Source organism: Falco cherrug, chromosome 7 (assembly GCF_023634085.1).
Source record: "Falco cherrug isolate bFalChe1 chromosome 7, bFalChe1.pri, whole genome shotgun sequence".
Classification (NCBI taxonomy): domain Eukaryota; kingdom Metazoa; phylum Chordata; class Aves; order Falconiformes; family Falconidae; genus Falco; species Falco cherrug.
In genome coordinates this window covers 36819972-36844332 of record NC_073703.1, presented here as the reverse complement: position 1 = coordinate 36844332, position 24361 = coordinate 36819972, and the positions used below count along the sequence as shown (strand labels likewise).

General features: G+C 37.9%; 1 protein-coding gene across 5 annotated transcripts in view; it reads left to right on the top strand.

Annotated features, from left to right (window-relative positions):
* TECPR2 (tectonin beta-propeller repeat containing 2) overlaps positions 1-24361 on the top strand; it is a 58952-nt gene that overhangs the window by 22328 nt on the left and 12263 nt on the right. Inside the window, exons 15-21 of one of the 5 annotated variants that reach the window (XR_008733079.1) lie at positions 610-699; positions 1521-1754; positions 4879-5027; positions 17824-17965; positions 19150-19299; positions 19566-19778; positions 21093-21808. Coding sequence is in view for 3 of the 5 variants with exons in the window: in XM_055715472.1 (XP_055571447.1) it covers positions 610-699; positions 1521-1754; positions 4879-5027; positions 17824-17965; positions 19150-19299; positions 19566-19723 (923 nt within the window). In the remaining 2 variants the exon portion in view is untranslated. Of the gene's footprint in view, positions 1-609; positions 700-1520; positions 1755-4878; positions 5028-5369; positions 10149-17823; positions 17966-19149; positions 19300-19565; positions 21809-24361 lie in introns of those variants that run through there. The other 4 variants (XR_008733080.1, XM_055715472.1, XM_055715470.1 and 1 more) reach the window with 4 other exon arrangements.

The window sequence follows — 24361 nt, the reverse complement described above, 5'->3', positions numbered from 1 at the left end:
CATTTAAAGGGAAACATTTTGCATGGAAAATTCATCGTCCACTACTGAACTGTGCACAGGTTATTTCTTTTAGTACCTGCATGTGTCTCTTCTCTGGGGTGAGAAGGTAATCTTGAGCTATAGTGCCTGGTTTATCTAGCACAGGGGAGTCTGGTTCATGATTGGTGTGACTATGCAAAACAGTGATGTTATGGTTTTACAGCATTAGAGGAATTGCTTTATTTTTCTTGCTATATTTCTCAAAATAGAATTTTGATTTAGTACATTTCCTTGATCAGGTAAACACTAAGAATAGATCTAGAACATTGTCTGTTTAACCCTGTCACCATATTGGTCTCCTGTTGAAGACCATTAATCTTCTCCCTTATCCTTCTTTTCTGCACTCCCGCTTTTCTCTGTGTGTGTGTATACATATATATACGCATGTGTCAGCAGGTAGTTCCCCCTCCCCAACATTTTCTTCAAAGATTTACATAGAAAATCTTGTCTAGTTGGTTGTTAATAATTGATTGCGATAGAATTTCTTTATGTTTTTAACAATTTAAATAATAAAAAATTTTAATAGAAAATTAAGTTTCATTCCAATACCACTCTGTTCTTTCTTTCAAGGCACTTACTGGAATAATATTGTGCCTCGTGGTACTGCTTCTGCCACAAAATGGATTTTTGTGTTGGCTTCCACAGCTTCATCTAAAGAAGGTTAGTGCAGGCATATGATGTCTGAATTTTAAATAGAGTAGAATTGATGGTGTAAGTAATAAAATATACTGAATTACTTCAGATTTTTGGTGCCTTTTCTGTATGCAGGGAATGTATTTGAAGTGAGGTGTAAATACATCTGTAAATACTGGAGATTAAAAAAAAAGTGTAACGTTCACTCTGCCACCTTTGGTGCGGAGTGGCATCCAACAGAGAAATGGGTAGTCCTTTAGGAGCAGTAACTTCCTAAACGGCCGAAGCACGAATTGCCAGAATTTCTAATATGAAATCCTAGAGCACGCTTTGCTAGAATGCCTATGCTAACCAAGTACTACTGGTACTGCTGTCAGCGTAGTTACTGCAGCAAATGGCACAGTTTATTGGTAAAAGTGCAACTATGCTAGGGAATTCAACAGCTAGTTACAATAGTTAGCAACTGCATTATCTAAATGCACTGGTGTTATTGGTGAAAATGTGTGATTTAGAGCTGAAAGTGAATGCTGTTTTTCATAAGCAAGTATCAAAGAAGAGGAAAAGAGCAAAGGGAAGTGGTAGCGTACTGTTATGTATGTCTCCTCTCTATTAGTTTCTTCAAATGAGATCACTTACTACTTACTTGATTTGAGAAAGGGAGTATTTAGGTCCCTAAAAAAGGGCTTAGGATGTGTATTTGTACTTCAAAATCTTACCCTATGAACATAGCCAGGAAGCTTTAGTTTTGTCTTCAAATGTACTGATCATTTTTTCAGAAGTAGTAGATGTGTAAGCTTTCTCAGAGCGGATTAGGAATTACTTCAGTAACAGAAATGTCCTTTCCATAGGAAGCTTTCTGTGGCTATGCCAAAGCAACAAGGATCTGTTTTGTGTCAGTGATCAGAATCCTCAGTTCCGTCCTTCTACGGTGCAGCTGCCACCAGAGGCTGAAATGGTGCACTACTCGGCCTGCCAGGATGCCATTTGGGGTTTGGATAGTCTTGGGCAGATATTTATCAGAACGCTTTCATCCAGCTGTCCAACAGGCATGCACTGGACAAAACTGGATCTCTCTCAACTAGGTATGCTATTTTTATTGAGAAAACTATCTCTAAACTCTCTTAGCGGACAGTCGGTATTTTCCTTCAGAGGCATCTTTGGTTTACTGATGTACAGTATTGCTTGTACTGGATTAAATAGTACCTTACAATAATGACCCTCACAGCAGAGGAATGTAAAACATCAGGAACAGCTATGGCTTTCAGACAGTATTTCACTTAGCCTTTTGCTGGACACAGCATGTTTACTGTTTGCAAGATATGTGCGTGTGATTCTTACAGTTTGTCAGTCTGAGATAACTTGGCCTGACACAGTGCTGTGCAGGTGTACCAGTAGCTTTAACTAGTGTAGTTCTTGTACAACAGGATAACCAAATCATGTGGTCCTGGGCAGTTCCATACATAAGGCCCTGAATTTTGTGGTTAAATGCATTCTTAACGGAGTGATCAATGCTTTGTTAGGATACTGTCACGGAAAAATGGTGCTCCAAGAGTGGTATTTTGCAGGAGTGATGCAGCTGATAACATTCTTAGGTTCAAGTTTATGCTGATCTAATGATTCAGCATAATGTTAAGAATGTGCTGCTGGTTAACTGCTCTTTTCATTTGGTTAGGCATAAGGCCAAGGTTGTTGACTGTGTTTTGATCATTAAAATATCCTCCCAGTTTGTCTTTGGGATAATCAGGCTATTTGTCAGTTTCATCAGTAGTATTCCAATTAGATTTGTTTCTTTGACTATCAGAACATTCTTATCTTCATGCTAACCTGCATTCCTGTTTCAAGTGAAGTTAAAAGACATTGAGGCTATGCACCATTTTAAAAGTAATTCAGTAGTTTTGCAATTTTTCCATTTTTAATGGCAACATTCATGACTAGTCTGAGAACAAGCAAACAATGTTAACTTTAGGGTTAAGGAAAGGCACACACAGCTGGCAGACTTTAAGCCTCACATATAATTTTAGGATACAATTTGTAATACTTCATGGAAGACTTCTTAAAATATGTCTTTTAAAACGAATTTGTTTGCCAGTTATACGCCAGATTTTCCAGACCTGATGAAATGGTTCCAAATAACTAGTTGTACCATAGTTTAATCACTGCTTAACCGGGGGGGTGGGGGGTGAAGTTGCTGTAAAATGCAAATCGGAATTCTGTATGGAAATGATAGGGTTGCCAGCATTAATGTTGAAATATTCATATTTTGTTGGTAGTATCTTTGTCTTGCGTTTACACTATGCACTGGGAGTAGTATCTCGTAAATTTGATTAGAGTTGCACTATTGCTATGAGGGTTTCTAAACACAGTAGAATGACCTTTATGTTTCAACAATAAACAATGCTTCTGAATCATGCTACTTTCTCTAAACAGTAGATGAATGCTGTTAGCATGACCTTCTCTGAAGATAAAAACAGTAAGTGGGAAGGGAGAAACCCCAAAACATTTACATAAGGGCTGCATTTTTGAATATCAAATTGTACTGTAGACGTAAATAATATCAGCTATGCCGAGTAGGTGATATGTGATTCCGTGTTTGAGTGCTCTGATGCTTGTTTGGATCAGAACATTTCAACAGCTGAGACATCATGTGGCAAAGCCATTACTTTGAGTCATACTTCATGTTAGAAGGAATAATGAGGTTTTAGTAAGATTTTGACTTTGTAGCTGAATGTGAAGCCCCTGTCTGCCAAAGAAAGTTGTTGTAGATATTCTTACCCCAAGCAGTAGAAGTTTTTTGTGCATGGTTTTGTCATTTGTTTTTAGTGTGAAACTGTATGATTAAAGGAAATTCTGGGGTGAGATGAATTAATTTGAATTCTTACGATTCAGAAAGTTAAGCAATTTTGGTTAATGAGAAGGTAGGTTTAATATTACAGGTAACTAAAAGATAAAGCTGTCTAGTTCTGTTGTTCCCTGTTCTTTACCCCAGCAGGCCTTAATGACAGGGAATATTGCCTTCCGCAGAAATAAATGCGCTAAACTTGCACTCTATGGGATAAAATTGCGCCTCCCTCTTCAAGGAATGCTGTGGCTTATGTACTTTACAAGGATTTGTTGCCAGATTTCACGTCACTGAAGAGAGAACTGTTACCAAGAATGGGATATCCCAAGCAGTACTGGCATGTTCAATCAACCAGCAAGGCCTATTTTTAGTCTTCAGTTTGGATTCTGACCAAAGCATTCCTTCTGTAGTGTATCTGTACTGATTGGGTCCCTCTTCCTGTAAAACATGTTTTCCATTACTTAGCATTGTGTTGTCCCAACACTGGAAGAAAAAAATAATCAAGTGTTATGTATATTACATCACGTGGCTATTCTAAAATGAATGTGAAAGAGTAAGACTTCCAGTTGACAGTTAATTAGCAGTTCTTTTTAGTCTAAAATATCAGGTATGCTTCTCTACTATCTTTGCAAACTTTTAATGGCAAGATTGATGGGTGCGATTGGGTATGCAAAAAAACCCAAACCAACAAACCCAGCCACCACCACTATCCCTCAAATTCCAAAACATACATACTTGGCAGCTTTGTTTTCGTTGTGCTGACTTACATATGTTTAATTTGAGATAGATGTAATAAATATATATACTGTTGAATATAAATCCATTTGAAAATCAGCTCCTTTATTTACAGATGTGACACTGGTGTGTCAACACTGAAATGCATAACCTCTAAGCACATTTTTAAAGTGCTGGTAGCATTAGGAATGTTCTTTGCTGAGTGTACTGGCAGATCAACACCTTGAAAAGTCCACAGGCTTGGCCAGCTACAGAGAAGAGTTCACATTAGGTCATATGAAAGTTTGACTAGGCACTGATAACATTTGACACAGAATATTTCCCTGCTTGGATTCAGTTATTTTAATAGCATATCTTTAGTGTGCTTTAGAAATTGCAGTATCCTGTGAGTAAAACATTTAATTTTTAGATTTAAAAGATAAATACCTTACATATGCTACCTATTAGGTTTTATTCACTGTATCCAGTGACACTTCTTTTTTCTCTCACAAGTTGTATTTAGTCATTTATGTGACTGTGTTTAAAGCTAGTTTAATACAATCAAGTATTAATTAATTAATCAATTAAAGTTCTCATTATTAGCTGAATTTGAAAGGAAAATGCCAGAATGCCAATAGTCTTTTTGTTACTAGGTGCTGTAAAGCTGATCAGCTTGACCTGTGGAAATCAGCATGTTTGGGCCTGTGACACTGGTGGTGGCATTTATTTCCGTGTAGGAACTCAGCCTTTTAACCCAAGTTTGATGCTTCCTGCGTGGATAATGATTGAACCACCTATACAGGTAAAATGTTGATTACAATTCTTGTAACCTAGTGGTTAGCTCTATGCTTTAAAAAAGAATAGTTTTAACATTAATGGAAAATGATAGAGACACATTTTAAATGTGTAGCTTAAAACTTTGTCCAACATGTTTGAATTCTACAGGATTTCTCTCTCTCACTCAACCCACAAAAAAACCCACAACACTCTCCTGACTCTGTATAATGTACTTTGAATATGCTGCCTTATCACCAGGTCATCCCAAATTCATCTAATTGTTACAAATACATTTTTTTTCAAAAGAGGAAGCTCTTGTTTTCCTTTCTGTCCTTAATGAAAGCATACTCTTCTTCTAACAAAATAGCTTTATAGGCACATAGTAGAATGCAGCCCTGAACCACATACTGAATACCTGATGAACTCTGTTGAAGAGGCTGGGCTGGCAAACAGCACAAAGCAGAGGGTATGGGAAGGCTCTGCTCAAGTGGCGTGATGCTGAAGCACCTGCCTGCCTCTTTCTTTCTTTGCCTTTGTGAGTCTTGGATGCTTGCTAGGGTGCTGTGCCTGGATTTAGAGACTTTCCTTACCACGCAGTTGTTCGTACACGTGCAGTACAATTGCAGCTCTTCTCCCTTGTTCCCAGAATGAACAAACATTGTATTCTTTCTACCTGCCAGCTGGGAGGATTGGAGTGGAAAGAAGCCTCCTGAAACACCCCATGAGCATCTTTTCTGTATATAGAGAATGGACAAAATATGTTCCTCCAGTCTCTGGGTGGTTTTCTCTCTCTTTAAACCTCAGTGCTTGCTTTTGTTGCTGGTCTAATGCTTTGCAAACTAAACTATGAAATGGCAGTAATTTCTGTGTCGTGGATTGGGACTGCTGTAATGGAGCTGACCTCTGACTACTGATTTTTTTCTTTGCTCCTTGGTCTGAAATCACTTGAACTATTTGCTGATCTGGCATAGTAGCACTGGATGTGTTTGCAAACCTGATTTACGTTTTATAATGTTACAGAATTACTCTTGAAGATTTTGAAATGTGTCCTTTTGAAAGGACATATTAAGAAATAAAAGTGCATCTGTGGCAGTGGAGTTGTAATAGTTTGTTTTTTACATCGTTTGCTTTTAATTCTTCTTATCTCTCATCAGCCAATTATTAGCTCCTTCTGTGAATTTCAGGATGTAGGAGCAAAGGGCAGGGAAACAGGGGAATGAATTTATATCCCATCAGTTAGCACAGCACTGGTTAGACTTGTTCTTCTGTGCTGGGAATGTGGTCAGTCAGACCTGGAGAAATGGCACCCTGTTTTACAAAATAACGGAACAGAATGATGAATAAGTACCAATATCACTTGCAATAAGTGCTAGATGACACTGCTCATTCTTCATGGGCTGCAAGTGGATCTTTCTGATGTAAGTTGTAAGAGAGATACTTTCCCTGCTAACGGGCTAGGGCAGCCGGAAGAGGAGACTTGAGGGTATCGGTGATGATGTCTTCCTTAAAGGTAATATTCTTAAAAAGGGAGGAAAACACATGCCAGGTTGTGTTACACTTCAACTGAGTTTACCAGGAGATAGAGAATTAAACTTGTGTAGTATCTTATGAAATATTTATCTATCTAGGAAAACAGCCCAAAAAGCTGCTTCTCTACACTGATACTATTTTGTCTTTAATAAGTGTATTCTCCACTCCTCCACTGAAATAGATTAAACTGCACCGTACAAAGGTGTTTACAAGAAATTTGGATTTTCTGTAGCTCACTACTTAGCAGTGAATTCCTTATGTAGAAGGTCTATGTGGACAAGGTTGAAAATCAAATCAATTTCCTATTAGCTTGTCGAGGAAGCTGGGTGATGTTGCCTTCCAAAATGATAACCTTCTGATACCCAGTGCAGTGTCGTTCCCTTTCCTGTTATCTTGCCAACACCTAGCATTGCAAATTTAATGAGTCAATATGAAAGGTCAAAAATGCAAACATTGCTTGCAGAGAAGATGAAAATTTGTGGATTACATGCCCGTTTTGAGACAATTCCAGCACATTAAAGCTAATTGTTAAAGTACTGAAGGAGCAGCCATTCATGCTTTTACATTCATGCTTAATGCAAAATAAAAAAATACATGACTTTTAAAATTACTTCCAAATGTTAGATTAGTGTTTGGATAACAAATATGATGGCTGAAAAGTGGACTATTCTGTGAACAATATTTGCTTATTAGCAGCACCTTACTGGTTTGGTTTTGTTTTGTTTACAAAGTCCTGTAATTGACTTTAACACAGTTCATGCTGCACCACTTTTATCTTCAGAACAACTGAAATACTGTAAAAAGTATTTGTGAACAATTCAGTCATTTTCTGTTTGAAGAAGGAAATCAAAATTACCTTTCACTTGCTTTAAGTACAGGAGCATTCTCAAATAACGTAATTTAAAACCAACTATGGATATTTCATTCCCTAGTAAATGTCAGAGCCAATATGACTTGCCATATTCCAGATCTCATGACTCATGAGCAGCTTGTGAGCAGCTACAGACTCTGTTTTTATGGTGTCACTTCTTGTTAAAGGAGTGCTGCAATTGCACAGCATCCGTCTTTGCACAACTTCACAAATGTACTCAGAGACAATAGTTTAGATGAGATTTTACTCATGCTAAAATCAGTGACTCTAGTTTAAATTCAGTCTTTGTTCTGTGATGCTGTTTGGTTTTAATCTAGATTAAGAAAGAATAATACTGATTTGTTATTCTTATCTTTGTAACTTCCTACTGCAATATCTCTTGAGATGAAAAGTAACATTTTATGTTTTCTGCCTTCCATCTTCTTTATTTTATCCAGCACTTCAGAAGTGGTTGATAACCATCATTACAATATCTTGAGCAACAGTAGTTTATATGTAGATATTTTCTGTGCTTAATCCATTCTGTTCTGCAGACTTAGAAGTCAAAAGAATTATGTAGTTAAGCAGCTTTTTGGAAGCTGCTTTCAGGACATTGACAAAGCTGATAAAAATTCTTTGATGAAATTATTTTAGTCCAGGAAATAGTAACTGTTTTTCATTTTATTGTTAATATACAGGATAGAACTAATACCTGCTGTAGCATGTCTCAATATACATTAAATTTTATTAAAAAAAGAGCAGGAAATACAAATATGATTTATGTGGATGTATGTTTCTATATGTGTGTGCCTGTGCATTTATGAAGATCTAATGCTTTTCAGATTTCTGGCCTAAAGGAATAGTAACAAAAAATGAAATAGAAACTTAATATAGTCAATAAGACTAATGTGGGTGATTATGGAGTAAAAGTTGATCAAAAGTTAAAAATGTATCAAATTGCTTTCAAAGGTCCCCAGAACTTGAATGTTTGCTTGAAAAGAATTCTTTCAACATTTCAGCTTTGACTTTTGGCACCTTTTGAAAAAGTTGCAGAGACAAAATCTGATCTTGAGAGACACTCGCTTTCTACAGTACTACTTAACATAAAAACTGGCCTTAAGAACCACCTTCTCAGATTTACATTAAGGGATCTATCAGAGAAGCAGAACTTTATTTAAGAGGAATAAAGGAAACAAGGATCAGGACAAATATTTGTAGTGAGTGACCAGTTATCTATTGCTTGTCAATTAATTTTACTCTAAAAATAGATTAAGACATTTCATTAACTGTCATTTGCTTAATTGCTACTCTTTGTTCTTTTGTAACCAAATTTCTTCGAGAATAGGTTTGAAAAAACGATCTTGTTACATTGAGAAATCTTTTTAAATATCCACATAGCTTGTCCAAGCTGTGGAGTAAAAGGGTTTTACTTAAGGAAATGTTTGCTGTTTGGCTACTTTATAAAGCTTTCATTGATCCTTTGTATTTCCTAGAATCTCAGCAGATATGTACTGTTTAACTTAGTTTGTCATAAAGTGGTCTCTTGCAGTATGTGCATTTCAAGTTAGAGAAACTTTTGATTTACTACTCTTCCATAAACAATGTAGTAATTGCCTTTTAAGCAATTTCATACTTTAGGCTTGGTATCCTAGATAAGAGAAGATAGTAGAAATTCTTAGTGATCTAGGAGGAGCTATTTTTTTTCTCGTGTGCATACGCACACACGAAAAAGATTAAGGCTGTTCATGCTTTCACTGTCATTCAAAATTGTTGAAACTTCGAAGCAAATGGTAGTTCAAAATATGATTTGAAATTTGGGAAATGTAGCTGTAATTCTGCAAAATAAATACATGCTAGATTTAATTTCTTTTCAATACCTTCCTTTTTCTTAATTTATGTTCACTGTAAGGAGGTTGGCCATACCTTACAGATGAATGGTGACTGGTTAGAAATGTTTGTCATGATCACAGAATCATAGAATAATTTAGGTTGGAAAAATCCAGCAGTTAGCCTAGCACTACCAAGTCCAGCACAAAATCATGTCCCTATGCACTGCATTTACACATCTTCTAAATGCCTCCAGGGATGGTGACTCCACCATTTCCCTGGGCAGCCTGTTCTAGTGCTTGACAACCCTTTCGGTGAAGAATTTTTTCCCATTATCCAATCTAAACCTCCCCGGGAGCAACTTGGGGCCATTTTCTTTTGTCCTGTTGCTTGTTACTTGGGAGAAGAGACCAACAGCCTCCTTGCTACAACCTCCTTTTTGGGTAGTTGTAGAGAGCAATAAGGTCCCCCCTGAGCCTCCTTTTCTCCAGGCTAAACAGCCCCAGTTCCTCAGCCGCTCCCTGTAAGACTTGTGCTCTGGGTCTTTCACCAGCTTCATTGCCCTTCCCTGGACACGCTCCAGCACCTCAGTGTCTTTCCTGTAGCGAGGGGCCCAAAACTGAACAGAGTATTTGAGGTGCAGCCACACCAGTGCCAAGTACAGGGAGAAGCATGATCTTTGGTCTTTGTTTCCTTTCCTCTCTTTAAATAAAGTTCTGTTTACCTTACAGAATGCTTAATGCAAATTGGAGACTTTCTTTCTCTGCTATCTGCCTTGCCTTTGCATTTTTCAGTGAGATTTCTATTATTATTATTAAGGCCAGTTTTGTGTTAAGTGGTAGTTACAGGAGGAACCAGTGAGTGCTCCTCAAGATCACACTTTGCCATTATATCTTTTTTGGTAGGTGCCAAAATCAAAGCTGAAATGTAGGAAGGGTTTGTGAAGAAACAATCTTCAAGGATTGGATGTTTGGGGCCGGGGGGGAGGGGATTTTGCTGTTGAAAATGCATCATAACTCTTACTTCAGAATCATCTGTTCTACTTGTGAACGTACTTGCCATGGAAGAGATTGTTCTCTCTAATGCATGATCCACGTGACTATTCTTTTCAAGCCTGTTTTCACTAGCACAGACTAGCTTGCGTTACCTAGCTGCTGTAGAGACATCTGAGTTGCTATGAGTTCTACTTTGGAGTGCTGAGAACAAGGTGCAGAGGAAGCATCTTTTGTTAGACCAGATCTGCTTAGGTTGGAGAGGTAATACACTTACTAAACCTTCTGGTTATCTATAGGCCAGACTAGCTAGTGTGTTGTTCCATGTGTCTTTACTCATGTGAGGCCTCCTGAAGACATGATTAGGGAGGTGATTGTCCTGGAGGACTGCGCTTTTGAAGATGATGTAGAGGGAAAACTTCAGCAGTAGTAAGAGCAGCTGTATCAAGGTGGGCTGCAGAGAAGTATAGGAGATCAAAGCTTCTGCAGCAGTGTATTTTGTTTAGCTGATTTAAGTGCCATAATGTTTAAGTTCAAATGTGTGCTGTTTTTCACAGGCGTACCTTTCTTAGGAAATTGAGTTACATAAAAGGTGCTTTAGATAATGAAAAATTGCAATTCCAGCATTTTCATTAAAGTTGCTTTGTGCTGATTCTGTTGCTCAGTTCAGTGCTTATTATCTTCTTTTTTGTTCCTAGTTAAGAAAACTGCTGTCGCTATATTTCACTGTATTTTTCTGCTTTGGACTTGGAGCCTTCTGATATTTGTTTTAAAGCGTTGCTATCATCATGCTCAGAAAAGCGTGCATGTAGCCTGTCATATTAGATAGCAATTATCATCAGCACCAGAACCTTCAGATCACAAAAAGTGCACAAAGTGAGATACACCCACAAAACTGAGAAGTTGATCCTTCTGTATCCCTTTGACATATGATCTCAAGGTGGTGTGTTTGCCTTTTGACAAGGCTAGCTTACACTGAACACAGAAATTGTGGAAAGGAGAACTTTCACTTTTCACGCTTCCATTTGTTCAGTACTAGAAACATCCTCACACCTGCACTCTTCCAATGTGCCCATATTTTTTAGCTAACACAGAATTATATATTTAATTATTTTCAGAGATATTATGAAATACATTTAACATTCAGTTGGGTAAATAAAGTTGTCACAGTTGTCATTGAGTTTTGAGAGTTCTTCAGAATTATTCTGTTTAAAAATAAAAAGGTAATGGTGTAAAAATTCATGGTTAAAGGATATGCATCTTGATTTAGCAAGTATGTGCCTTGATTTCAGTGGAACTGTTCCTGGGCTTGCAGGTAGTGATAGCCCGAAGTAGTTAACAAATAGGAGCTCTTGAACAGTGATTTGGAGAGACAGTCATAAAAATTACTTGTGCTAGTACAAACTAAGATTTTGGGGGAGTTTGTTTTGTTTGATTTTCCTTAAAGCTACATCTGCATTTTCTGAATTCTGGTTAGAGCAGGTTTTTGGGGGGTTTGTGGGGGGGCTGGATCCAGTTGACAAGTTTGTAATTGGAGGCTTAGCTTTTGTGAAGTAAATCAGGGCAGCAAAGCTGGGTATATGGTCAGTGAGCCAATGCAAGTCTGCACAGAAGAAGGAGACACCCTGGGATAACTGCTGTGCACATCAGATCTTTTGACCTTGAATTAGGAGCTCGGAGGCCCCTCCCCATAACGTATTACTGTCTCCCTATTTTATGATGATGTTGTAAGCGGACAAGGTGCTGACAGCTTCTCTTTGCAGACCAGCCTAGTGATGAGCTGCCTTCCCAGGGAGCTAGAGGGCTGGGTTGTGGTCTCAGTCCTGCTCAGATGGCCCTGCCTACAGAACTGCCAGATATCTGTAGGGTATTTGTACTATAGAACTGCCAAAGCTTTGTAGGAAGACCCTGTGTACTGCACCCAAATCTAATGAAGCTAAGAACTAAGCAAGGCCGAGAAGGTTGGACTATATATAGTCTAGTAAATTAATCATCTGTCTGGGAGGCAGTGACTTAATTTCTGATCCCTGACTTCTGGAGTAGTGTTGTTTTTATCCAGCAGTTTAACACATTGCATAGCCTTGTATTTGGGGTTCACACTTGACCTGAGACCGTACTTAGTCCAGAGCTTTAGCACTGGATGAGTACTACTAAATGAGTAGTACCTATTACATCCTGAGTGCATTTCCTGTGGCTTACAGGATATATTTTGCATGCTAACAGATTATAACTTTTCAGAATTGGTCAAGGTTGATTTGTTTAAAATTGTTTTTCACCCCCTCCCTGGGTTTGTGGGATTTTCTTTTACAGGTGTGTTGGCGCTCCCCCCCCCCCCCCCCCCCCGCCATCTGATTGTGTCAATGCATTGTAACACATAAGGGTTATATATGCATTTGTTCATTAATCAGTGCAGTAATGAAATGGGAATTTCTGTTACTATCAAAGGTGTGGCATTTTCATCACTAACATGTTAACACAGACAAACATTAAAAAGCAAAATGGCAGAAAAAGCAACAGTTTAATAACTGTTTAAAATTGTCAAAGTGAAGCAGAACTGAGGCTGAAATGAAAAACACATGGGTGTTTTTACCTTGCAAAAATGCTTTACTCTCCTCGGTAAGATTTAACTTTCAAAAGCTAGAGAGGTGCACTTTACTGGTGTAGCCTGCATGAGAGGCTGTTTTGATGATGCTCGTTAAAGGTGTGATTTTAAAAAAACAAAACAAACTCAGAGCTTTGCTTATACAAGATTTTTATTACCACATGCTAAATTATGTGCTGCTTAATGGGAAGTTGTTGCATATAGTGTTTACTTCACAAACATCTTTGTAAAAACTTAGTTGTTCTTGACGTAGTAGTTCGATTTTTCAGTATGTTATTAGAAATACTTGTAATGGTAATTACAGTTTATCTCCTACACTACAGTTCATAATCTTAGGTTTATACCTAAGTGGGACAAACCTGAGTAGGCCTGCAGTTTGTATGGTCTTTAAAGTGATTCCATTACATCTTAATTATTTTTTTAGTTGCTCATAAGGAACAGTTGTACTGCATATTTTGAAAGCATTTTATGGTTCTATTGAGCTTTATCACGGTGAGTAGTCGCATGGCTGACCTTATCTAGGTTTTGATGCTATATTTTGTCATAGTCTTTCCCATGTTTCTGCAAGAAAAACCCTTGGAATAAAAAAATGTATAGTTGACAGAGGAGATGTCAAGGAATTGACTCCTTGCCTTTGCCTTTTCTTCCCCGATTGTGCTAGCCATAGACTGGAGGTATCCAACTAAGGCCCTTGTCTCTTTATTCACTAAAGGCATGAAGTGGGGGAAGGGGTTATAGTTTTGTTCAAGGCTTCCAAGGAAAATAGTGTTCTAGTTTTTCAGTCAATAAATAATAACCTTTTTCTGACAATTCAATGGCATCATTAATGAAGAACACGTGGCTTCCAGGACGATAGATTAATCTTTCCGGCCTCTGTATGTTGCCTTGAACTTCTCTGCAGAGAAAAAAGGGGCACTTAATTTAGCAAAGCTGTTCTCCTTAAAGTCTGAATGCAAAATATTCTGGTCAATACTGCTCTAATGTTGCTCATTCTTTCTTGAGGTCTCTAATGCTGAAATTGCTTTACAACCTTCATTCAAATGGAGCTCAGAAAATAATATGCAAATATTAGGCCTGTGTTAAGGAAGTGTCTCTAAGTCGCATTCTTTGTTGTTCTAGTTAATAGGGTCTGGATGTCTGTTAGCCATGAAAATAGTCAGATTAGTCTGATACACAGATGCTCAACAGTGTGAGAAGGACTCTGATCTGACCTTACAGCCTGGCCTGGACCAGGTGTTTCTGATTTGTCTTTTGGAGGTGAGGAGAACATTTGTGCTGCTTGTAGCCACCAGCCTATTATAAAAAGGATTGGGCTTGGGCAGCCTGAGAATGTTACGCTTAGTGTTCCTCATTCTGGTTATTTGCAGTAGAACAGAGATAATGGAAGTTTGCTGGTACATGGACTCTGTGCTCCTGAAAAGTGACGTGGAAAATGTTCCTGATGCCTTTTATGTGTGCATGTGTGTTTGTCCTTCCCTCTTTAACAAGGAAGTTGAACCATTGTGTTTTGGGTTCAGTTGTGACTGAAGTAGTTACAGTAAGACAAAACTTTTGAGTAATAGGTTGGGGGAGGTGGGGAATGCATTAGTTTTTACTTGGGATTTTGTTTGATACTATTTAAATTAAGTTCTTACACTGAAGCTTATTTCTCTGTGGTTTGCAGAAAGGAAGGAAATTACTTGCACAGAATTATAAAGCTAATGGACAACTTTATAACTTAAATATGCTTAGCATAGACACTATTTCTTGGTCTCATTTAATAATTGTTGGTTAAATGCTTCCTTCTACTTTACTTTGTTTTATCAGCATTGTTTTCTCATCAGACACGTGGGTACTTCATTATTTTTATTTGTAGCAGACAACAAAGATATTCACAGGTCTTAGTATGTAGTTTTAAATGTTGAAAAGTACATACTCCATGTGTGTTGCAGACCATGAGTGTAATGGGAGCTCCTCAGTATCAAGGGATGGAGTGACTCAGGTTTTTGTAGCTGAGGTACAAGACCAGAGGGCAGAAGGATCTTTGTTCTGTTCTTGGCTAAAACAGTTGGTCTCCTGAGATTTATTTTTTTCTTTTGAGTTTAAAAAGGAAAACAATGTTTTACCATTTTGTGTCAGATAACACTGAACCCATTAATGTTCCATAACAAGTAGGTCTCTCACAGATGAGTACTGTCAATAAACCTATAAACAGAGTTTGGTGTGTCAGGGTCTGAGAAAGAAGGCTGAGAGACTCCTTAAAATTCCAAACTCTTGAGTAAATTATAAATATGACATACTTCGCAGTCAAGGTGTGTAAGCCTCATGAATGCTATTTGAAGTTAAACCAGCTGAGAAAAGGCTATGCTGAAATAATTTATTAATTTTCATGGTTATCAGTCTCTGTTATCAGCAGATTTATAAATTTGCACAGGTATCTCTCTTCACTGCTGTGAGAGGACTCTAATTACTGCAGCTGTAGAGATCTGTTTCCTGTTATATAGATTATAAAATACTTAAAAGCACGCTTATGGTAATTAAAACTTATTGAAAATGAGGGATAGCCGAGATGTTGTCAGTATGATTGTTCCAAAAAATGGTCCATTATGTCAAGAAAAAATTAAATTACTTTTATCTACCTTATTGTGATAGCCACAAGAACACCTTTTTGTTGTAGATGGCTGCTTTCTGGGTAAAAAAAAAAACAAAAACCCAGAGGTAAAACTTGTGCAACAGGCTCTAAGAATTGCCTGTACTTGTTTCCCAATGTCTTGTCACTGTTTTGTGCCAAAGCTGCTGTATGTAATTGCATCACTAGCTGTCCTGTCAGTTGTGTCCTTTACTATGTCACAGCAGAAAGCTGCAGTGGGGGTGTGGCAATGCCTGTTAAGAGCATTGAAAGCTGCCAACAGTGTATTGCCTGATGCTTCATAATGAGGGTGAGGAGGAGGATTGTTTTGTTGATGCAAGTTTATCAGAAAGAGCTAAGTAGCTTGAAAAAGGAAGAGAAACTGAAAGTGAAAACCCCAGAGAGCCAGGGAAACTTAAGAGGGAAACAGGATCTTGCTTAGAAAACAAATAATAAGAATAATTTTTGGCCAAGCTTGTAGAGATTTTATTTTGAATTTGATAATTTCCATTTGTTTCTTAGGTACATTGGTGCTGCAGAATAGGGTAGAGGTAATTGACAAGGAGATAAATGGATTTAAAAGAGAAAAAAGGCAAAGATCTCCTGTTAGTGCAGTAATTCAGTCTGCACAAGCTATTCATTGCACTGCTCCCTTGAAAACATTGGACTATAAGAGCAGAAATATGGAGAGGGGTTGTGATGAAGCTGGAAGCAGCACAGTAGTGAGGCACACCCCAAGACCATGGTGTGAGGAGGTGAGCAGGGTGAAGTAGAAAGGAGTAAGAGCTTAAGTAGCCAAAGAAAGAAGCAAATAAAAATGGAGGGGAGACACAGGAACAGGGCCAGGAATAAGGATCATTTCCAGTGACAAGGCAGCAAGATCAGAGGGGAGAGTTGTATGGGGTTTTGGGGTGGCTTTTTTTGTTGTGGTTTGGGTTGATTTTTTTGTTTAGTTGGTTTTGGGTTTGTTTGCAGGTTTTGCATTGGTTTTTTTCTTTGGTTGGTTTTGATAGTGGGTTTTTGTGCTGTACCGTAGTTCAATACCGATTTGAAAGTAGCTAGGCAGTTGCATATTCTATGTAACTAACTCTTACTGTAGTGTTCAAACTGCAGCCATTGTGAATTTACCGAGACCAGAGGTAAACACTTCACCAAGCCTCTACCAGTCTCAAGCTTCCAATGGAGGGCAAGTACCTAATGAGAGCAGAAACACGAGAATACAGTATGTCAAAGGCCTTGCAGCCTGATTAGGCAGGACTGATTTGGTGATGCAAGTTGAGCTTGGTTATAGCTGCGTCAGACATGTCAGCACCAGAACTGTAAAAGCAAAACTAAAGCAGGTAACTTTTATGTACACAGAAGGCCCATTTGGGACTGGGTTGTGTGCTCATATATACATGCGCATTATGCTTCTGTATTCTTAGTTTTTTACATGCGAAGAGCTGCTTGCTCTTCTGTTTATCACACTGGAAATGCACCTTGTGCCTATGCAGCTAACACAAGAAATACAGTGCTTTGTGAGGTGGTGTTGTATTTCAGGGCATCTTACTATTTTCTTCAGTGCCTTTTTTAGGCTGATGTAGAGAAAAAAAGTATTGTTATTATTATTATCTGTGTTTTATTTAACATACATGTTTTGCAGGATATTTTCACTAAGTTTGTTGACTGATGTATTTTGCTACAGAATCACTGTTTATGATGTCCGTAGCTGTTCTGGTCAGTAACACTGATTTTAAACAGTAGTTAAGGCAAATCTCCATAGAAGCAGGACAGAATAAGGACTTGCCTGGGAGCAGAATGCAGAGTGTGTTTCACTTGGGTTTGCCAGCAGATTGTGCTGTGGATATTGACCTGCAGGTGTGACTGCTCCAGTACTGCGGTGGTCTGCAATGAGTTCCATGGTTGTATTCCTGTAGAATGGACTATAGGGAAGAATGATCATTTCATTGCAAACAGGAGACATCCAGACTGTAAAAATGTACTGCTTGTATATGTTTAGATATGAAGTGCAGAGTTAATTATGTTAGACAAACTTTCAGGAAGGCAAGAGAAAAATACTGCACTTCATGCATTACAGTGGAAGAGTTCCCTCTTCAACTTGCAATTGAAATTGTACCTAATTGGTATAACAGTGGTTAAGCAAATACTAATATTATTAGACTTGGATGCTGAACATTAAATATTAATATGTTTATCAGTAACTTTGGGTGACATTCATTCATGTCCCTTTTCTGTTTAGGAAGGGATTGATTTTTTGGAAAACTGAGAATTTTGTACAATGACAAATAATGTTCAGTTATGATTTCTTCCTGTCTTTAGTATCCGGTAAATATTTTACTTCTCTTGGGTACTTCTATGAAGCACAAATGATACAATAGTACAAAGTTTAAATACTGTGTTTAATTTTTATAGCCAGTAGGAATCAACTTGGTCAGCATTCATTCAAGTCCAAATGATCAGATGTTGTGGGCAATTGATAACAAATGGAATGTCCATGTACGAGTTGGAATTACAGATGAAATGCCTGTAGGCACTGACTGGGAGCATGTACCAGGTAAAATTTAATGCATCAGTTCCTTGTTCTTTCTGCCATTTTCTCAGTGTTGTTTTTTGGGGAGATTTTTGGATAGCAATGCTTAAATAAAACATTTTTCTCAGCAACTAAGTGGGGTTATTTATAAAGAGGACCTTGGTTTTACTTGAAAACACTATGTTGTTAACTGAAGAGAAATCTGATTTTTGTGATGAATTTCTGTTTGTTATTAATTCAGTGGCAGCAGCATGAAATAAGTGGTACGGTTCCCTTTCAGTTAGAACTAAAGCAGTATTCCTAAGCAATAGGAAACTACTGTGCTATGTGGTTTTGTATTTAAATATGACATACGGTTCCTATCTAGATGTGGCTAACAAAAACTTAATGCTATTCTGCACATTCTGCACACTATTAATCCTGTGTGCTGGATGCATTCTGGATTAGGTAATTACATTTTTGCCTTGCCTGTAAATAAAACTTGAAACTTGATTTTAGTTGTTTTTTTCTAAATTACTTGTGTATTAATACTATCTGCTTTTAAAGTATTTTTTCACTGCATAAATGCATGGCACTTAGTTGTGGAATAATTGCCTTCTTGTGAAGAAGGGGAGAAAAAAAAAAGACAATGTCCATGATGTTAACCATTTTTAGAGAAACTAAAGTTATAACTGTTGGGTTATTCCCCATGTGGTAGTAAAATAAATCGGAGGCTCCAAAAGTATGTTATGAAAGTCCTCTAATTGGTTGTTGCTTGTGGCTGTGCCCACATAACAAAACATTATCCACAGTCTGATACACTTATGGTCAGTAGGTGCAGTGAGTACAAAATCTGCAATTAAAAATCTTTTTTTTTGTTCACCAGTGTTTCATGTGCTGCAAGTGGCCTACTTTTTGATATTCTGCAGTTCACAGGGCTAGAAGCTCAGATTTGAACAGCGTCTACTCTGTTCAGCTCCCCTGAAGTCAGTGGAAGGAATTAGGAGGTCCTAAATTGCCCTTTGGCTAATCCTTTCGTAGAAAGCCTCTTGGAAAACTAGCTATTTCTTTGTGCCTTTTATAATGGAGAGTTTTCCTCCAGTATTAGTATAAAAATACATAAAAACTATTACAGTCTTGCTGTCTTCTCTTAGTAAACTTTTCTGCAGGTGTATTTAGTATATAAGAAAGCCTGTGTTTATACCCTCTTCACATCCAATTATCTTTAGGTTTGCAGGCTTGTCAACTGGCTATAAGTACAAGGACTGTTTGGGCACGCTGTCCTAATGGAGATGTAGCTCGTCGATATGGCATTACTGACAAGAATCCAGCAGGAGACTACTGGAAGAAGATTCCTGGGAATGTCTCACGTTTAACAGGTAGGTTGGTTCTGCATGACAGTCCAAAATACTGCGATGACTGCTTTGACTTCTGCCTGGTGGTGCTCCAGCTGACCATCTGCAGGGAGCGCTGCGCTCTCTATGTGCTTTGTGGAATGTGGGAGTTTCATCAAGGGTGCCTTTATCACATTAGTAAAAATCTTCTCTAGATATAATGAGGAAAAGAGATCCAAATGTTATTTATTTCATGTTTATAATTGGAACCTGCTACCTTAATTAAAAGATGGATAATTTGTGCTTTGCAGTGACCCCTCTAGATGAACTGTGGGCGATCAGTACTTCAGGATCCCTTCTCCAGCGCCTCACTAAGACCTTTAGCCATTCCCATAGTTTGCAGAAAAATAACGACGCTTCTGTTCTGCTTCACCCTGACGACTTTGAAGATGAATGGGAAGTGATATGAAGTTTCTTGAGCTTGTGAAGCAGTGAAAAACACAGGAGGACAGAATTTCTGTAATGTATGTACAGAATATTGGATCTAAAAGCCACTCATATTGGACCTGTGATATTAGCACTTTTGTATTGAAAACCTGACCTGTTAAATAGCCCCCAAGCTGTGAGTTCTGATGTTTGTTCCATTATCTCTTGGGAGACTCTTTAGGTGTGGCATACTGCAATTGTTATACCGTACTACTGTAGAAGCTCCTTTGGAAATACAACTTTTAAGTTAATCTTACTAGCAATGAAAGTGACTACTTCACAACAGCATGCACACTAATACATGTGTACTTAATTTTGAGAAGGAATTCTGTTGCATTAAATATTTCTCTACAGCAGAAACATTAAGCATTTCTCAATTTCTTCTTGTACTTGGAACCCCAAACTGCTGGGAATGCTCTCCGACTATCGTACATATATTTAGAATTATTTTCCCTTGCAGCATGGAGGAAAATATGGCAAAGTATTTTCTTAGTAAGATCTCAGAACATAATGATTACACGGCATTGGTGTTGAAATGAACTTAGTTTGATCCATTTCCATATAAATGCCTGCAAGCCTATACCAGCCTTCCATTTCTAGAAATTTGGTTCATAATTTGGCTTCATTCACAAGGGAGAAGTTTGGATTACACCTAATATCAAAAGGAATTTTGCCCATTTCACACAGCCGTCAGGAGGCTGACAGATTTTGGGGGGTAAGTCCCACTATGGAATAGGAAGAAGTTGCATGTTGGGTTTGTAGTACAAAGCAGGAATGTACAAGGCAGCTTTCGTAATTCTGGTTGTGCTATATTTGTGCCTCCAGCCAGTGCTTTAACATTTGGACTCAAATTGTTTTGAGTACCAAACTTAGATGTAGTAAAAGAAAAAATGGTAATTGATAGAATTACCTATATATCCCGTTAAAAATTGTGATATTGTGAGAAAATACTTAACAATATTCTGATTTTTAGCTATGTTAGCTAAATTTTGAAGTGTCTTATGCTTAACAGATGTTGCAACAGAGGTGTGTGATAACTGGGAAGTAACTGGAGTTAATAATTGCCATTTATTTTTCTTTAAACTAAATCTCCTTTGAAAGATACCTCATCTTTTTTAAGCAATAGAACTATAGATGAGAGAACCTGAGTTCAGTATGTAGGTGGAGGAGTTATTTTGTGTTCATTCTAAGCTTGTAAATCATCAGGATGTTTTAAGCAGCTGCTAACCAATACTGTAAGAGAGCCAGCTTCAGAAAAGGCCAGAAGTTGAAAAGTGGGGATGTTTCTGTTTTGAGAACTTAATATATACAGAAAAGGATGTGTTTTCTTTTTAACCTGTGTTCTCTTCCAGAATAATCCATGCGTTTACTGCACTAAACTTGGAACAAACATGGTGCAAGGTGAGAATGTGAATCGGTGGAGAGAGAGCCAAGTTATGTGGCTTATTTTTTTGGTAGCACTTGTGATATTGGCTGTCAGTTCTCAGTCTGATCTTTCAGTCTTACAGGGAGGACAGATTTGTTTCCCTTTTACAGGTGATATGTTTGCTTCATTGCTATCTCATCCATATATGGAGATTACCCCACAGGGTTTTTTTAGCCTGTCTGGCAGTAGATGTAATGGAATCAGCTTGTGAAGTAACCCAGTCTGTTTTATGCAAGCATAGCTTGGTATCTTGAGGACCCCAAAGAAGCTGAAATTCAGCCTAAAAAGTATCTTGTGGCAGCTTCTGAGTCAATGACTTTGGAGAAGGGACATGAGTACTTCTCTGTGCCCTGCCAAGCACCAGATGCTCAAGTACAATGGCATTATTTAATAGTGACACTTTTGTATTACATTTTTCAAAGTTATCTTAGCAATGGCTTGAGCTTGCTAGTTGTTTATTTACTGTATAATACTGTACCTTGCTATGGTCATTAATATTAAATTGGTGTCAAGAGCTCTTACCATACTACTTTTTAGGGTAGTTTTAATGAAATTAGGATGGGGTTTTTACTTTTATTTCTGTATTTAGGTTTTGTTTGTGCTTTGAGACAAGTGCAATAAACTAGATTTTTAAGAAATAAATTACTGTGGTAAGACTCATCTGTTGTATGATTCACAAGAGAGTTTTCTGTGTCTGGAAATTGTCCTGATGCAGCAGACAGACATGCTTAATAAGCCCCTCCCCTGCTGTTATCCCAGACAATATGGTAATGACAATGTAAGCACCCGGATATTGTAAAGTTTACTTCATATGGTTTTTAAGTGGTGACTGATGTGTCAAACCAACAAAAATGGTTTTCTTCCAAGCAAAGACAATTGAACACTTCTCATATTTGAATATTAAGCATATTGCCTGCATATTAAGATGGCCTTGCTGTAATAAAGTAAACAAATTTATTTCCTTGCATGCTAGACAAAAATGGCACTTGAATGTTTAATATTTTAGCTTTCAGTGAAGGGTACGTCTGTGCAGTCGCAGCTAGAAAGTGTTCAGGCAGAAAACAGGTGGTTGTACCATGCGCTGTAACTGCACCCTTCCTTGCATTTTAAAATATCTCAGCTCATCTGAAGATTTCCTGAGTTTCTGGCCTTTAACTGGAACCAGAGAGTACCTTGGCTTCACTCACTTCCCAGGGGGCAGAACTGTTTCCTGATGGAGTTGGGACCTCGGTAACTTCACACAAGAAAGCATAACAATGGTTAATGATGCTTCTGACACTTAAACCCGCTTCCAGCCACAGGAATCCTGTTTGGATTCAGGTGGCAATGTCCTTGCTAATTATCATAGCTTTTATCTTGACAAACCGCTCAGCTGCTTCTGCTGGCTCCTGCAGGGAGATGGTAGGCTCCTTACAGCACCAGCCTCTTGCTGTTATGCCGGAGTAATCTTTATGTCGAAGCTTAAGGAAGTTCAGGTGACTGAATGAGTTGGTGTGAAACAGCCATCTGGGATATCTACGCAACCCTTGTTCTTTGTCTTGCAGAAATAAAAAGGAATAGGATCATGTTAAATGGTGCAAAGAAAATCTTTCACTACCAAGTGTCAACAAAGTAAGTGAATTGCTTAAGTAAGATAGTAGAACTACTGTTAAGAAACACTGCTGCCACTAAGAAAATGATAAAGAGAAACACTTAATTATGGACTTGGGTCATTGTCTAAACATAGCTTTATTTATACACGTAGAAAGAGTCACATTTATTCCAAACTCTTTGAACCTGTACAAAGAGCTGCTTTGATGCAATGGGCAAGAACCCCCCCTTCGTCATTACACACACAGGTGAATGTCAGGTCTGAAGCCCCTAACTCCTCTACGTTACTTCTCAATAGATGAGTCTTGTCAAGTATCTCGAAGGCGCTTGTGGGTTATTTCAGACTAGCATGGCATTCTGGCTTGTCTTTTTGCTTCTCTCTTTAACATTGCCTTTAATGAGTGAGCTATTACTAGTTGTTTCTGCTGCAGTTCTTGCTACACTTCAAGGAACAACCTTGGCACAACTTTCAGTGAATGCTGTTCTGAGTGTAAAGGCTTGAAATTCAAGTGCCTGTATGCCTATGGCTTTGCCTTGTTATTTAGCTATTAGAAAAGCATAAATTCTGAATGAAGATATGGAGATCTCCTCATTACTTTGGTGAAAAATTTCTGGTCTTCGGTTTTTACATTAACCAGCCCTGTCTGTATCCCATCCCTACCATCAGGACTAGAGAGATAAGATCTGCATTGAGGATTTCTAGCTGCAAAATGTGAGATGCAAGCTTTATTCCTCTTGCAGCCTTCCTGAAAGTGAAAGTTGCATGTTGGAAATAGTATTATGGTGGCAGGTAGCCAGCAGGTGGTTGTATCCCTTGGCAAACAAAGTAGATCACCTTGATTGTTTGATAATGAGTTATTGTAGTTAAAAGTAACCACTCTCACATCAGCAGAACAGAAGAGAACTTGTAGTATAGAGGACTGGATTTTAATTACTGGAAAGTGAAAGTTGAGTTGCAGTCATTATCTTTTGTGAATTACTACAGCCAGAGCTCCACTGATAACTTCATTTATCCAGATACTTTATCTCCCTAGTCTGCTGAATGGTTTATCACATAAATAGCTATGAATTTCTCATCACTTGAAATCAAGATAGGAAGTGAGGGTTTGGGTTCAGTGCAGGAAATGTTGTAGATAATACTGTGGCTGGTATTATAGTGAAAGCTAGGTGAAATTACCATTATGATTCCTTTGGTCTTTGAGTTTATCTAATTCAAAATCTATTTGAATAGGCCTATCAGAGTTGTTACATTAGCCACAAAGTTAAAATCTTGCTTGATGCTAGCGAGGAAAAAAAAAACCCACTAAGAAAAAGTAAAGATCTGTTTGAGAAACTTTATGTTCTTATGGAATGTGGGCTTTTTATATACAAATATATATATATAAAAGCTTTGATTTCTGTTCTCTAAAAGCTATTACAATGATGATAAAATACCTAAAAAATACTAATTCCTCCAAACTGAAAAAACGCCCTTTCTATCTTGGCCCTCAGAAATTACTAAAATACACTGATTTTTATAGCCTGTGATTCTCTGGATAGAGTCACTAAATAGTGCACAACGGAATAGCACCGAGTGGAGCTGTAGTTACGAATTAATCTTCTAAA